This window comes from Eupeodes corollae, chromosome 3 (genome assembly GCF_945859685.1).
Source record: "Eupeodes corollae chromosome 3, idEupCoro1.1, whole genome shotgun sequence".
In the NCBI taxonomy this organism is placed as follows: domain Eukaryota; kingdom Metazoa; phylum Arthropoda; class Insecta; order Diptera; family Syrphidae; genus Eupeodes; species Eupeodes corollae.
In genome coordinates, this window is record NC_079149.1 from 135,998,951 (window position 1) to 136,015,090 (window position 16,140).

At 33.9% G+C, this 16,140-nt stretch overlaps 1 protein-coding gene across 5 annotated transcripts in view; it reads left to right on the plus strand.

Annotated features, from left to right (window-relative positions):
- LOC129948796 (rap1 GTPase-activating protein 1) overlaps positions 1-16,140 on the plus strand; it is a 215,390-nt gene that overhangs the window by 120,181 nt on the left and 79,069 nt on the right. Inside the window, exon 1 of one of the 5 annotated variants that reach the window (XM_056059836.1) lies at positions 11,548-13,208. The exons of 3 other annotated variants lie outside the window; for them this stretch is intronic. In XM_056059836.1, coding sequence (XP_055915811.1) covers positions 13,122-13,208 — 87 coding nt within the window. In that variant the 5' untranslated portion in view covers positions 11,548-13,121. Of the gene's footprint in view, positions 1-11,547; positions 13,209-16,140 lie in introns of those variants that run through there. One more of the 5 variants, XM_056059838.1, reaches the window with a different exon arrangement.

The window sequence follows — 16,140 nt, forward strand, 5'->3', positions numbered from 1 at the left end:
TCGAATTTTCAAATTACACGAAGTCAATGCATGAAATAGACACATTTCACGGTCAATTGAATTTGACTAAATCGAACGACATGCTGTCATAATTTTGCCTATTGTAATTCATATTACGTTATAAAAGAAAGAAAGAACTTTTTAAAATGTATGTACGTTACTTACGTAGAGCCGTAGAGTGAATAAATGTTTAAATCACAACTTTCATTGGGAAATTGTTGTACCTATGCAATTGTTATTTAAATCGATACTTTCTATTGCGATTAAATTTCGATGGATTATCCAAGAAAGTGAATTGCAAATTACGTAATTGTTTTATTTATACTAATGAGTACGTTTAGAAAGTGATTATAGCGGTGTTTTAATTGTCGTATATTTGCAATCTAGAGAAATAAAATCGTTTAGATTACAAAGTTGGAAGAATATAAAAGAAATCTTCATTTTCACTTTTTAAATAGAAGAATTGGGAGTCAGTAAAAGTAAAAGATAAAACAAACTTTTAATAAATTTAAAGTTGTTGCAAATTACTGAACAAATCGAAATTTCAGACTTTCGTTAGAGAAAGAATTACCAATTCATTTGATTTCCTTAAAATTATATAAGTTCTTACTTTAAATCAAAAGCCTGTGCGAGAATATAACCGTTAAAATTCAAAATAACTTTGACCGAATAATTTATACCAGTTTCAAACTACCCTCTGGTGGAAATTTAATAAACTATCCATTTGGTTTATGCAAACACTAAACACAGTGTGTTGTTGTAATTGGTGAATGGTGACATAAGTGTGGGCATTAATTTTGGTTGTTGTCTCTGCTACGTAACGTAAAGTGAAATTTTTTAAAAATGGCGTCTTAAGGTTGACAGATTGGGAAATATTATTTTAAATTATTGTTTAAGAAGTCCGCTAGGTGGCTTTCTTAATTTGTCGTTATATTTTATATTTTGTTACTTTTTAATTGTTTTCTTGCCGTCTAGTTTCCTAGTTTTTCAACTTATTTCCTTTTCTGTCTCCGTGACAATACTTGCGTTACGTTATTTTTATTTCCTAAAATTAATTTTTGTACTGAAATTTCTTACACTTTCTTGTAATATTTGAGTTGCTTAATTTAAAACAATTTATGTTTAAGGGCTTAGTATTTGCAATCATCAATTTTATACATTTTTTTTCTAAAATTGTGAAGGTTCAGACGATTTAGAGGAACTGAAGGTAGGGCGAGTCTCTCATGTTGGAAAGAAAAATCTCCTTCACTTTAAGGTCAATTCTACTAATGTCAAAATGACAGTCGCCCATGTTTTCTCATTCAACTGAAAGCTGAGCTTCTCTGAACTCTTTGATTTATTGATTAAGTGCAAAATTTGGTTTAAACTTTTGCGTACATATAAGGCCTGTTTCTTCACAATACAAAACACAACTTGTAACGGATTTGTAACTTTTGAAAGGAGTTTTATTTTTGTAGATTATAATGTAGTTGGTACTTTCTGCTAGTAAGGGACAAACAAGTAAAGTTTCGAGTTTGAAATTGATGCCATCTGACAAATTGAATACATAGCTGCTTTGGTCTTATTTTTAATTGAGAATTCAAATGAAGTCCCTTATGTTGTATGAACCTGGCCATTATAATCCTTTGCTTATGGTGAACCTGAACAGTGAACATGGCCAAACAGCGACAGTTAGCTGAAAAAAATTAAAACCGAACAAAATTTAATTTTGCGAACATACCCAATAATTTTAAATGTCAGAAACTCAAATGTTAAACGAATTTAGCAAACAATTAGTAAAGTACCTTACAGTTTTATCAGTTTCAGCATAAAACACCATGTTAAGAGAAAGATGCTTAAATTAATATTAATAAAGTCGTATTTTACTTTTATATCTAAATAAAATGTCTGTGTAAAATCTTCATCATTTACATTTTTTAAAGAGTACAAAAGTTATCTTATGTCTTATTTTATTAAAAGCATGCGTTTAGACGAAAATAAGCTTAATTTTGACAGCTTAATATTTATCAAGCATACAAACTATTTAAAAAATGATCTGTTTAAGTTTTTAAGATCCCAAAAAATCTGCAATTAATTTTATGAGTAAAATCTGACTGTCAAAAAAGTAACCTCACGTAAACGTTAGCAAATGTCATCGAAAGTGAATCACCCTGTGTATGCCAAAAACTACAGTGTTAAAAAGTTCGAATCAACGCTCATCATTCGATAAAATTTGATTAAATTTGTTCATCAGCCTTATCATCATTCATCAAGTATATAGTGCGACATTTCATATAATTTAGAAACGTGTACATACATATATAGAAACCACACCCGCCTAATGATTTATGATACTTGAGACTTGAGAGTTTGACAATGTCAATAGCATGAAGGCAGCCCCCATACTTTATCTATCACCATACTATCGCTTGACTGACAGCAAAATTGCTATTTCTCTTATCAAACATTTCACCGTTTTGTTGTTATATCTATTTTTGTCGGATGCATTTGATATTCATTTGAAACACAACTCAAAACTCAAAGTACTTATGATTTATGGCGGCAAGCTGCCAATTTTACAATATTTATCCAAAACAATGTTTATTCAAAGAAAAAAATTATAAGTCAACACGAAGTTTGTCAAGCCTATCGATTGACAGTTGTTAGCGTTGTCGTCTTTGTCGTCGTTGACAGTGCAATTACCGCAACCACACACACACACAACACACGTGCCACTAATTGACCTTGGTTGCACTATAAACAGGACAAGCTAAGTCATCATCATCATCACCGAAAAAGTTGAATAAATAAATTTTGACAGGGGGAGCTATTTTTGAATCGTATTTTTATCCTCAGGAGGGTCTTCTTGTACGAGTTCAAAATGTATTATGTACATATATTATATTTAGTTCTTTTGACATCGTAAATTTGCCTCTCGATTCTATATGACAGTTCCAATGACAACAACGACGACGACTACGATGGAGGCAAACTGATGCACCCAACCCAGTTATATGAAGCCCACAAACGTTTGCCGACCATAATGTGTACGTATTTCTGGAACAAGCGGAAAGATCTAATCCATCGACAGACATAGCATATCACACAGAATTCTGGAGAGACATTCAGACAGACACACCTCCAGATGCATTACACCGGGACAAGCTAAAGACAATTTGAATTTGAGAAGAGGGAACCATATCGACTACAACGACGACGATGACGCCAATGTAGGATGCGTTCAAAGGGTATGCAATACATTGCACAGGCACATTGGTTCTGGGATCTGCAACGAGTCTCACAACGATACCGATGCAAGTGTCTATTATCTAAGTAATTGGCTTTGAGTGCGATGGACCCTTACACAAGATGAAATTGATAGTTCGTCCTCATTGCCTCGACCCCGCTCACACAAAATGACTATCTAAAGGCGTTTAAACTTAATGTGTGTTGGGGTTAACATATGGAAAGTGTGATGTTTGGGGTTTTGAATTGTCATGTCGGTCGTTGTATTTGATTACATTATCTGGAGCGGTGAATAATCAAGTGCCAAAACATAATGGTGGTATCTATCTATAGCACGGAGAGTATGTCAGGTCAGTTCAGTTGTATCTTGTACAATGATATGATTTGAAAAGGTAGTTTAGTATATTATAGGCCCCAAGAAAAGGAAGACAAAATTAAGTTTAGGAAATTGAATTTCCCAACACACTCAAAAGTAAGTGTATATTGAAAACTTGGGAATTAACATATGACAGTTTGATAAAAACATCAACAATTTAGTTGTCCTTGTCTAGCAAATGCTTTTGAGAATAATTCAGAGTTTTCAGAACTTGGGAATAAGACATCTTTAGTTTTGTTTTAGATAAGAGGCAGCATTTATATTTGTTTACCTTAAGATGCATCGAAACGAGATAGTATTCTCAAGAATTTGAACATGCCTAATATTTTTGACAGGTGCCAAAAGTAAACTTATGCAACACAAACATGGTCGATTTAACAGTTTTAAAACAACGAAGACGGTGAACTTGTTTGATGATTAATTTTTTCTTTGAAACAAGTGTAAGTGAGATGAAATAGTGAAATGTCAAAATGACCTACGTCACAAGAGTCAAATGGGAACAACGTTAATTATCAAACACGCCTTTTTAAACGCGCCTAATGAATTAAGTGTCATGCAATGAGGTCTTAGATCTGTTTATTTTCTGAAATAAGATTTCTTGCTAATGGATTCTGACAGTCCATTGTGAGGTTATAACACATACACTATTTGGTGCCAAAGTCTTAAAATATGGTTTCTTCTTACTTGATTTAATTTATACAATTTATTTAGTGATAATGATAAAACTGTCAAAAATTGTCAGATGCCTAAAATAGACATCAAACGTCATTGTCTGATGAAAATGTTTGACAATGACGTTTTTGGCAATTTTTGCGAACAAAATTCTAAGTTCACAATTTTTTAAGTGTCAGATTTTAAAATATTAAAATTTTTTAAAGGGGTACCAAAATCTAAACACCCTCATCATGTGCTTGACGTGAAAAAAGACAAGTTATAACTTTAATTACGGGAAAAATTAACAAATTATAATATTTAAACAATTTATTTATAATATATTTTATAAATTAACTGAAATTTGGCAAATATTTTAGATAGATTTAAGCCAAGTAATGCAAAACAAATATGGTCGATTTGACAGTTATTTAATGCCAAAGAAATTGAACTCTTCGAAGTCGACTTGTTTTGACGTTAAAAAATTCTATTCTTGAAAAGAGAAAGACAAGTAAAGTGAGACAAACATTTTTTTTTGTTGTATAAGTGGAAGACACATACAATTTTGAAATGTCAAAACCAATTACCTCACAAGATAACAAGCCTTGTTGTCAAACATTTTGTAAACGAGCCCTTTAGATAAAGTGACATTTATTAATGTCGGTTTACTTTTCAGAAACAAGATTTATTATTTATGAATTATGACATTTAATTGTAAAAGTTTATTTAAGAAAATAACAATGAACAAATAGTTTCCAATTCACACAGTTATCCAGGTTTTGTCCTAAATCGTTGAAATTTCACTATCAGATTTTGTGTATATATGACAATTAAAAACTTATCAACAGTTGAAGGATGTCTTATACAACATTTGAAATTCTCAAGAGTCACTGATATAATTACAGACAATGACGTTTCTCAAACAAAATTGAAAGTTCACACGATTGTATGACATTTGTCACTTGTTAACTGTCAGATTTGACATAATGTTAAGATTTTACAAAAGTATGTTGCCAAAATCTGAAGGTATCCATTTCAAGCCTTCTCTGGAATTATTATAAATTCAGTACAAGAAAAATCAACACAAATTAACAACAAATTAAAAATTCATTATGTTTTCATATTAACTTAACGGTAATAAAAACGTGTCACTCTTGACCTTTTTACATTCTTGAGCTTAAGTTCCATCCTCCACCTTCTCTAAGGGCAATTATTTTATTTACAGCTTTAACAGCACTTTTGCCCATTTAACTTCTTCGTCTCTGCTAATATTCTTCCTCATTTTGATGAAAACATTTCTTTAATTTAAACACACAAAACAAAACAGTCCTCCAGACTTTTGTCTTTCGTTGTTATGGCTTCCATTTGAAAAGGTTATATTATAGTTAAACAGTAAAAATGTACTTCTTTCACGGCCATTCCACTTAGACGTGAGATTTTTAAGCAGATTTTTAAAGAAGAGCAGGTGCTGTGCTGTGATGATGACGATGATGATGATGGTTCAAGCTTGAAGCTTGAAGGTGTTTTTGAATGCCTTTTTGTGTTGAACACGCAGTCAGTGAACAATTCGTCATTTGGTTGATGTTCATGATGATGATGTTGATAATGGCTTAAGCGAGGTGGAGATGATGATTAAAGCAACCGGAAAATGCAAATGGTTGAATTTTATTTCTTGAAGAGAACCAAACGAACAAATGCTTTGCCACATCGCAACTTTTCCAACTTAAAAAGAACGATGGTTCCGACGAGATACGATTGTTCACCAGTAACTAATGTGTGTGGTTTTTGGAAAAGAAGAAGCAAACAAAAGAACTAATCCACCAAATGGGGCTTATACGATGGTTAAGACGACTTTAGTGCATGTTACATGCATTAACATTTGAATTCAGACACTTTTTTTAAATTGCTTCCTGTGTCTACCTTCATACCTAAACCTAACCTACACCTGATGCCAAGGTTTGAGGGGGTATAATTCCTTCTCTTGCTAATTAGAATTCTCCTTTCATTTTACTGCGCCATTGTATGATAACGAGCATATTTTTATAGGAACCTTCCCTACGTACATTTTTATACCCCCACCGTATGAACTGAATCCGAACACATACAACAGTCACTATGTGTTTTATCCTTTTAGCCAGACCTTTGGAAATACGTGTTATTGCTCCTAATTAAACAAATGTCTTTTTAAAAATGCAGTTCCATTCCAACTAATTGCTGAACGTACTATTTTCTTAACTCTCGACATAGAGGAGGCTTTTATTTGGTTAAAAACAGCAGAGAGAGTCTAAAAATAAAATAAACCAAAGTCAATATTTAAAAATTTATTAACACAAATCATAGAGAAAAAGGAGAAAACTTTTATATTTGTTTTTGAAGATACGAGTAGAAGAGTCCTTGAGAGTTGCTGAGCCACCCAACCCACCATCACCAGCCCCTCACCAGCCATCGTCTGCCTTGAAATATGATGGCCTCCTATTGTAACCGAGTTTTTCTTTTCTGATGTTTTATTTTTTCTTTCTGATGCACTCTTCATAGCTTTATGCTTACTCCTCGCTCCTTTGGATCCTTCAGCTCCTTCGTTGATTTCCTGCTTGGAAAAGTAGTATTCATTTCGTGTCGTTGAAGAGGAGAAAAGTTATAAATTTATGTGCCATTACCTAGGCCACAGTAGCTCCTTTGCCCGGGAATAATTTGTTTCTTTCTCCTGCCTTCGACTGCCTGCACCTTTCCTTTGGAGAACCTACTATGATGATGTAGCTTTTGATGTTGAGTTTTTTAGCGCGCTGGCTCTGGCTTTAGCTTTGGCTTTGGCTTTTTTGTGTTGACGTTTCTTCTTGTTCATTTTTCCTTGTAATGAACATGCATAGAAATAGAAAAATCATCTACGATGGAAAACTTGATTATTTTTTCTCTCCATTTTACTACTACTATTGTTGTTGTTGTTGTGGTATCCTTTTACTATTCTACTATCCTTTTTTTGAAGGTTTTTACAACTTCCTTTCCGCACTATCATCAGCTGATGATGAAGGCGATGGTATACGGTATAAGGCCGGTCGGTAGTATAGTAGAAAAGTTATAACGCTTGGTTCAGTGGCCTGAATGCATGGCGTGCTATAGGAAAATGACGACGAGTAAGAGTCGTTTAGTTCACACGAAACAACTTGAATTATGATATCCTTGTTGGAGGTACCTTGTTGCTGCCGTTACTGCTACTGATGCTGCTTCTGCTACTTCTGGCTTGTTAGATTGCTTGTTACTAGGTGCTCTTTTACTCCTTTATTCACATATTATCACATATCTATACTTGTACATATATATTTCAGGGTGTATGACTCATAAATCCTTTGTATAGTAGCTTGTAGCCTCCTTGTCTCGTATTGAAATAAAGTTAACATATAGAAGGATGTGTCTCGTTAGGAGCAATTTTCACAACATATCCGGAGATGTTTTCTACTTTAGAGTTTTGCTTTCTTTTTGTCATATATATATACATACGTGGTATAGAAATCCAGGACACACTATCACTAAATGCAGCATAAAACAAAAATCTGAATATTCATGAGATGCAGCATTCCATCATACCACAAGCATATAACAGTAGATGCATAGGTATATTAAAAAATCTCACTTTTATGCGGTGCGGTGATTGTGGTTTTCATTGAATTTCATTGTTTCGCGTTGATTCGCTTCTTTTTTTATCAGATGTGCTCTTTTTTGAATGAAGTACCTCTTTATGTACATATTTTTGTCCAAGGAGGTACCTACATACGTATATGCATCGCACTTTTGTAATTTATTTGAATTTTGCAATCACTTTTAGTGCGAATTTATATAAATTCTTGGTTTGGATTCCACTTTTTTTTCATTGTTAAGTTGATATTTATCACTGTTTCGCATTAAAATGTGATAATATATGACTTCATAAATAAATCCCACCAATGAACCGATTCATTTTTGCTGTAACTTTACTTTTAGAATGAAAACAATGCAATGGTGCACTTAGGCGTATACGCACTATTTTTATATTAAAAATAACAAAGTTGCATTCATAATTTACATATTCTGATTTGTTTTCTCGGACTTTGAAATGAATATCTGAAGAAATAATATTCATATCATTTCCACTTTATTGTTTACTCTAACTCACAACTAGATGGCGCTGTCTTGATGTGTAAGAAACGCAACTGTTGGAGTGTAGGTTAAATAATCAAAACAAACACAAAGAACTAATTAAACAAATAAAAAAATAGAACCTTAGCACTTCTTCTAGAATTTCGTGTTCATTTTTTGTTGTGAAAATTGCCTAAATGCTAAAGTAGGCCATTTTAAAAGTTCGTTCAAAGAATATTAATGTTTGCATTTTGAAATTGGTCTATTTTTTATTTATGGTCCAAAAAAAGATTTTTATAGATACTAAATTGTATTCTCTTTGAAATAATTCCAACAAAGATGAACTTCCAAAAACACTCCTCAATAAGTTCCTTAAATTTAAAATTAGGATAAGAGCTAAGTTGTGTTAATTTTTAGAACCTAAGAATTACAATTTTTGAAGCTTAAGTAATATTTTCCCTTCCGAGACAAAGAAAAAGTCAGTTTTGTATGTGTCCTTGTTATTATTTTTCATTTTGTCTAAAAAATGTCACTTTATTTAAGAAGGGTTGGAAAAAAACGAGTAAAGCACTTGACTCTATAAATTTTGTTTGAAAAGTCGTAGATGTACATTTTGAAGCTCATTTAAGTTTACACGTAAAAGACTTTCACACTTTTATACGTTTCACTGACGATAGTACTCTTAGCTTTTCATATTCGTTTTGAGACTCACATCCCTCTTCTTCGAAAGTGGAACTGCAACGACAAAATGTGATAAGCTCATTAAATTCCGACCTTAGCAGCATTGTTCAATAAATAATAAATAAATTGGGTACCGCGCAACAGTCTGTTTGAGAACTAGGGCCTAGTGACTTACAACTCTCAACCATTCCTGTATGCGAGTAATGCGGTCAGGAGTGGATGGAACCTACAGTTTTTTATGCCGAATCCGAAAGGCTAATTTGAGAAAGCACTTTTCATGACAAGAGTTACTTACTTACTTACTTAAGGTGGCGCTACAGTCCTGTGCGAACTAGGGCCTCACCCAACAAACTTCTCCATCTAGCTCGGTCCCTAGCTAGATGTCTCCAGTTTCGCGCTCCAAGTTGGGTGAGGTCACCTTCCACTTGTGCGCGCCACCTGATCCGCGGTCTTCCTCTACTGCGCTGTCCTGTGGGTGTGGATTCGAAGACTTTCCGGGCCGGAGCATTGGTTTCCATGCGCTCTACAAGACCCAGCCATCTTAGTCGTTGGGCTTTTACACTTCTGGCTAAGTCTACGTCGCTGTACAGCCCGTACAGCTCGTCGTTCCATCTTCTCCTCCACTCCCCTTCGATGCATACGGGACCGTAGATCACACGAAGAACTTTTCTCTCGAAGCGACCCAAGGTGCTTTCATCCGCTTTTGTCATAGTCCATGCTTCTGCACCGAATAGCAGGACGGGGATGATAAGGGTCTTATATAGCAACACTTTGGTCCCTTTGACAAGAGTCACTCTTGAAGAATTTGTCAATTCCTCGCAAGAGGTAGTACCAGTGAAAAAAACTTTAGGTGGCATAGGCAGGGATCGAGACCAAGACCTCTCGCATTAACCATCATGCCACAGGTATTACTACTAGCATTGTTTAATGAGCATTAAAAAACCGCGTGGAATTTAAAGCTTCGAAAACCCAATGCTGTCTTGTATCGTTAAAGCGAGATATACCCCTATTGCCATTATCCATGGATGGCACTTGCATCAATGAGACTGAACACCTCGATATTTTTGGCATGTGTGTCACCAACCACCTCTTGTGGAACGATCACATTCACGATGTCGCCAAAAATGCCGCAAAGTGTTTGGGTTTCCTTAGGCGATGCAAGAAATATTTCACCCCCTCTGATCTGGCTTTTATCTACAAGACTTATATACCTCCAAAGCTTGAGTATAACTCCCATCTCTAGGCTGGTGCTCCTGCAACTTACTTAAGCCTCTTAGATAGTATTGAACGTAGAGCATTTAAATTTATAGACGATAGTAGCATCAAAAGTTCATTTACTTTGCTTGAACATCTTCGTAAGGTCTCTTGTATGACCTTTTTTACCGTCATTTTAACGGTTTATGCTCTATTGAAATAGCCATGCTGCATTTCTCCCCTTAAACAGTGCAACCGTAATAATACTCGTGCTTCTAGGAATGCTCATCAGTATACCCTCAAGCCCAACTTCGGCCGTACTGTCAAATACAGAGATTTGTTCTTCAGCCGTACTACGCGAATGTGGAATGCCTTAACACACACTGTTTTTTCTAATCATTGCAATATTCAGGAATTCAAAAAAAATGTGCACCGAAATCTCCTTTCAAACCCTCTCTCCACTTCCAAGTGCTCACACTGGTGTCTGGATAAAAAGGGTAGTAATATCCCCTTGAGTGTGTGCTTATTATAAAAAATTTAAAAAAAACTAAGGTTTCAATATTTGGGACTTTTTCCATGGTATCCCAAATATCTACCTTTCAATTTTGTATATTACTTTTTTGAAGAGAATATCTATTTTGTTTTTCCCAAAAAAAAGCAATTTTCTGTAAATTTTGTGGTATCAATTTGTTTATTCCTAAAATTCTGCTCTTCCAAAAATATCACTAGTTTTTAAAATGTTCCTCTTGAAAATCGTTGTTTTTTTTCTCAATTAAATTAAATCACTTAAAATAAACATTTAAATATATTTAATGTGATTTTTTAAATAATTTATATTGATTTTTGGTAAAATAGCGAGTTTTTAATTTTATTTTTCCAAAATATATTAAAAAGGTTTTAAAATTAATAGTCGCAAGTTGAAAATTATTTGAATTATAAGTCCGACCAACTTAAAAAAAAAACAGTATTCAAATAAACGCGTTTGAAGTTCTGTAAATGTATTTTAATAATTTGAAAAAGTTATTAGGTTTTCTTTTGAGACACCATTTTAAATTAAAATAAAAACATTTTTTCAAAAATGTTCAATACTCAAATTTTCAATTTTATAGGTATATTGATTAAAAACTACCCTCAATTGAATATTGTAGATATTTCTCTCACACTACCTTTTTATTCTTCTCAGCAGTCAGCAATATCAACCCTGTTCATTTCACTTCTCTACGGCTACGTTACGTTATTCTCACTGCAAAGTCTCTTTTGCAGACGTATTTGACATTTCTCACCATTCTCTCGTTTTACTCTCTCCAAATGGTTTGTTTTTGTTGATTTCTCTCAATTTATTTATACACATTTATACACACATTGAAATTAATGCATTTTTCTTATGATTGTATTTGTGTTGCTTCTGCAGAACTTCTCTCCATTTCCACTCCATGTCAAACTCAAAGTCTTCACTTCTCGGCGATGATGGTTGTATTTCTGTTTTCTCGTTTTCAATTCGCATTCGCTAGAAAGAAGTTGTCTCGTAAACACAACGATAGCAGTTTTCGCTTCTAACGTTCGGCCTCAATAAAAAATAAAAATAAAAATATAAGATACAAAGATACACACTGCCTTAACTCCCATCATCAAACTTTGAGGGGGTTTTCTCTTTAAATTTATAGATTTCTACCATTTGTGTCTTTTTAACGCCACTCGCTCCAGAGCACCACTACCACCGGTTCGCGGGTTGAAAATAACTTTTGTATATTTTAAGTGAATTTTGAAACATTTCATTTTGGAACTTTATCTTTAAAGTGAAGAAAGAAAAAGATTCTCCCAAAAAAATATCTTTTGTGAAAGGATTTTAAAAAACGACTCACGAAACACTTGCCCTGCTTTGACAGTGCAATAAAACGAATTGGCAGCAGAGCAGCAGCAGAGAACTGGCAAAACTTGTTATTTAAGGTTTGAATGGATTTTTGTTGCAACTTTTCTCAATTTCGTGGATACGAAAACGACCACGACGACGATTCGAATACAAACCATCCAAGTCGATAGTCGAGTTGAGTGTCGATTCGATTCGAGTCGACCATCATCATCAACGACAACAACAACAACAAAAACAAAAACGACGAATTTTATTTTTTTGATTTTTTCTGTTTTGTGTTTTTTGGACGACGAACAAAACGGCTCCGTGAGTTCGCTTTTGCTAACCCGTTTCGAGAGCCTTCCAGCCAGCCACGAAGAGTTAGTGGATCGCTCACTCAAATCGCTCTTCGTCGTCGTCGCCGCACCACCACCGAACTACATATCGATGAGGATCCAGAAAAATTGTACCAACCAAACGACGACGTGACGTGTGTTGCACTGCACTTAGTACCTATATAGCTAAAAAGAACTCTCTACCTACCTTTACCTACTACCTACCTGTGCCAACTTTACCCAAGACCAAGAGTATTGCAATTGCAAGTTGTGTTTTCAGATACATCAAGGCATAGGTACCTCTATCTATACCTGGTTTTATAGATTTTGCAAAACGAATTTTACCTTTTCTTGTGTCGGTCGTCGTAGTCGTCGTCGTGAATCGTGATTTAACCGCCTACGCTGACACACATAATCGAATGTGGTTTTTGTTGTTTTTGTGAATTCAAAAATATAAGAAAACTTCTTAAATACCCTTTTCTTCGTTCCCTTGTTGCCCATAATAATATTTAAACTCAAGACGGATTTTTGTGCTAAGAAAAAATAACTCTTTTTAAAAAAAAAGTTATTATTCTGGATTGAATTTAAACGAAAAATATAAAAAATAAGTATTAAAGTCTTAAAAGGAGACTAAAATCAGCCAACGACGGTGGCATTTATTAGCGAAGGCGCTGAACGGCGGTGGGTTCGTCAGGCCGTAATGGGGGTACTAAGGTGGCGCGATCTACCTGGATCGCGATCTTCACTTGGGAATAACAATAATAACAACAATAATAATAGAAATGAGGTAAGTGCATCTAACTTAGCTGACTAAGTCGAAGTTTATAGGTTTTTAATTTGTATAGATAGGTACAATATTTTATGAAATAAAAGGAAAGGTAGCATAAGTGAAAGGTGTTTCTTTTAGAGGTATAGAACTTTTTATATTCCAATAAAAAAACAAAACAAAAATCAATCTTTTGACGAAAATTTTGAGCTTTCAAACTTTATGATGTTTAATATTTAAAAATAATTTCTGACAGTTGGACTCCGCTCATAAATGTCCAATTTTCCTTATTTTCTATATAGTGTGGCGAATATTGTCAAATGATTATCAATCGTTGCGGGTTTATCAGCATAGGCCAGAGATTTTCATTCTGCGAGAAAAAAAGTAGTCAAAAGTTGACAATTTTGGAGGTAGATTTGGTCACTAAAGGCTTGGATCCACAAAAAATAGTTGAACACAATGTTTTGACATTTTGTACCGTCTTATTAGTTCCTGGTTATTTTAGGCATTTTTAAAGGGTCATGTTTTAAAAATTTGACAGTTTTAAGATTCCTTCAAAAAAGTATTGTCTTATTTTTATGACAAAAAAAAAGGACTTTATTTGGTTGACTAGTGTAACTTACCTTGTGGGCTTTGGATTTAAAGCAAAATGAACCTATGACACCTTCGGTACTTAAAGAGTGTTTTTTTTCGAAAATCCGCTCATAACAAAATCTTTCAGGTCAGTTTACTCATGTCCATGGTTTACTAATGAAATTAAAAATTAGCGATCGTGTACTGAGAAAAAGAGTAACCTGCAGAACAAACGAGACTCCAAGACTGGATCCTTCGCAGGATAAACATAAATTGTGAAAAAATCTAAAAGATTTTGGAGTAGGCAAACAAGTAAACCGACAAACCATCAACGTTGATTGTCATGAGTTAAATACAGTGTTTGCTCCTGCTTCTTCCTCAAATTCTGGTGAAGCACCATACAACTGTGACCACTTTAACAGTGATAATTCTTTGACCATTCTTCGAGATCAATCAGCCGAGTATCTTTTTCTGGTAACTCTTTCTCCATGCCTTACTTTAGCTTCACAGCTGTTGATGATGCAGATGTTTTAGAAAGCGTTTTGTCAATAAAATCTTACTCTACTAGTTTTGATGAGATAAACTTTTGTTAAAATAATTTTACCTCATATCTTAAAGCGCATAACACACTTATTTAATACCATTTTTGTGACAGGTGTTTTTCCTTCGTGCAAAAATAATACCAGTTCCCAAAAATCAAACCGATTTCAGACTCATTGCCATTTTATTGTTTCTCTCCAAAATTCTTGAAAAAGTGATGAGTTTCCAAATACGTAGATTTCTTCAAGATGATGAATTACTCTGTGATAATCAGTCCGGTTTTTGTCCGAAACAGCTTTAAAAAATGTTACAGAAGACATTAGCCAAGCGGTAGGCAATGACAAAATAGCTCTCCTTATCTTGATTGATTTCTCTAAAGCGTTTGAACCACAATGTTCTGTGTAGTAAGCTTCGAAGTCAATTTAATTATTCCTTGTCATCTAAAATCTTGTAACCTCGTATTAAGAGGGAAGATGTCAGGCAGTTGCTATTAATAACTCCGTATTCCACTGAGTTTAGGTGTTCCACAGGGCTCAATACTTGGTCCGCTATTCTTCTATTTTTGGACTCAACAAATATGAACACGTGTCCTCTTTTGCCAAATCTAGAAATCCGGTTCTCGTATCTATGTATTCGACATACGTTTTTGAGCATCATTGCTGAAGATACATTGTTTGATAAAATAAAATATTGTCTATAATTTTGGAAAATTTGAAAAATATTTTTCGATGATTTGTAAATGTAGTTCGAGTGTAAAACTTTGCATTGATTAATATTCCAGATGTTTTAGCTTCATATTTGCTGTCTATGGTTTGACAGTTGAGATTCTCAAACTGTGTGGCACAAAAATGTTTGCAAATAGTAAAAATTTACTTCGAAAATCTGTTGGCGACGTTTAAAGGGCACCACATATTTTTTTTGTAATAATTTAGTTGCAACTTTATTTCCAAAAGCGATCTTGTAAATTGGTGCCTTTGTTTATGAGAAATACCGCCTATCGAGTATACCTCTTAATGACCTCTTGTAAGTAATTTTTTTATGTATAGAAGTCAGCAATTCTTCAAGAGTAAGGTAGTCAATACTCAGAAGTAGTGAAATATTGGACTGATTGATGGATGATTATAATAATAAAGCACTGATTCGATCAATATTTCTATCTTGTATTATAATTTAAGGTTCTTAATCCCTAGAAATAAAACCATATTTCATAGACCATAAGTGATACACATGACTTATTCGTCAATTCAACGTAAGTTATCTTTCTAGGGTAAGAAAGAACACTACCCATATATTGAAAATAAGTCAAACACACTTCATAAGTATCGAAAGTTAAATACCTCTAAAAAAACACCCTTTACATAAATACCTTCGTACCTATCCTTTTTAATGGGAATATTAGTTAACTAGGTTTCTTGGGCAACTTATAGTAAAACTACACCCAGAGGAAATATGTCATTTCCTACTATTTTTCTGGACATTTGACTACCTTCTTATCGTCAACCTATTTCGTCTACTCTATCCCTTTACCATTCCTAGAAATTCATCGTTCGAAAAAGTATTGTTTTCGACCATTTCCATAAACGCTAGACTCTCCACCTAACCCAAACTTGAGATGAAACTTTCCCACCCTATTTTGTCTAATGTTACCCAATAGTCAGCTTTTTTATTTTTCTCTTTACCTAGACTCAAAGCTTACTTTGTCGGTCTCTTTCAATTTGATTTTATAAAGACACATTTATGCTCCTTAAGTCACTTAATTTATGGCTAACATTTTTTGTTTTCTAATCTTCAAGCGTCATCTTAACTAGTTTTGTTATAACCCTAACTTTTCATCAACAAG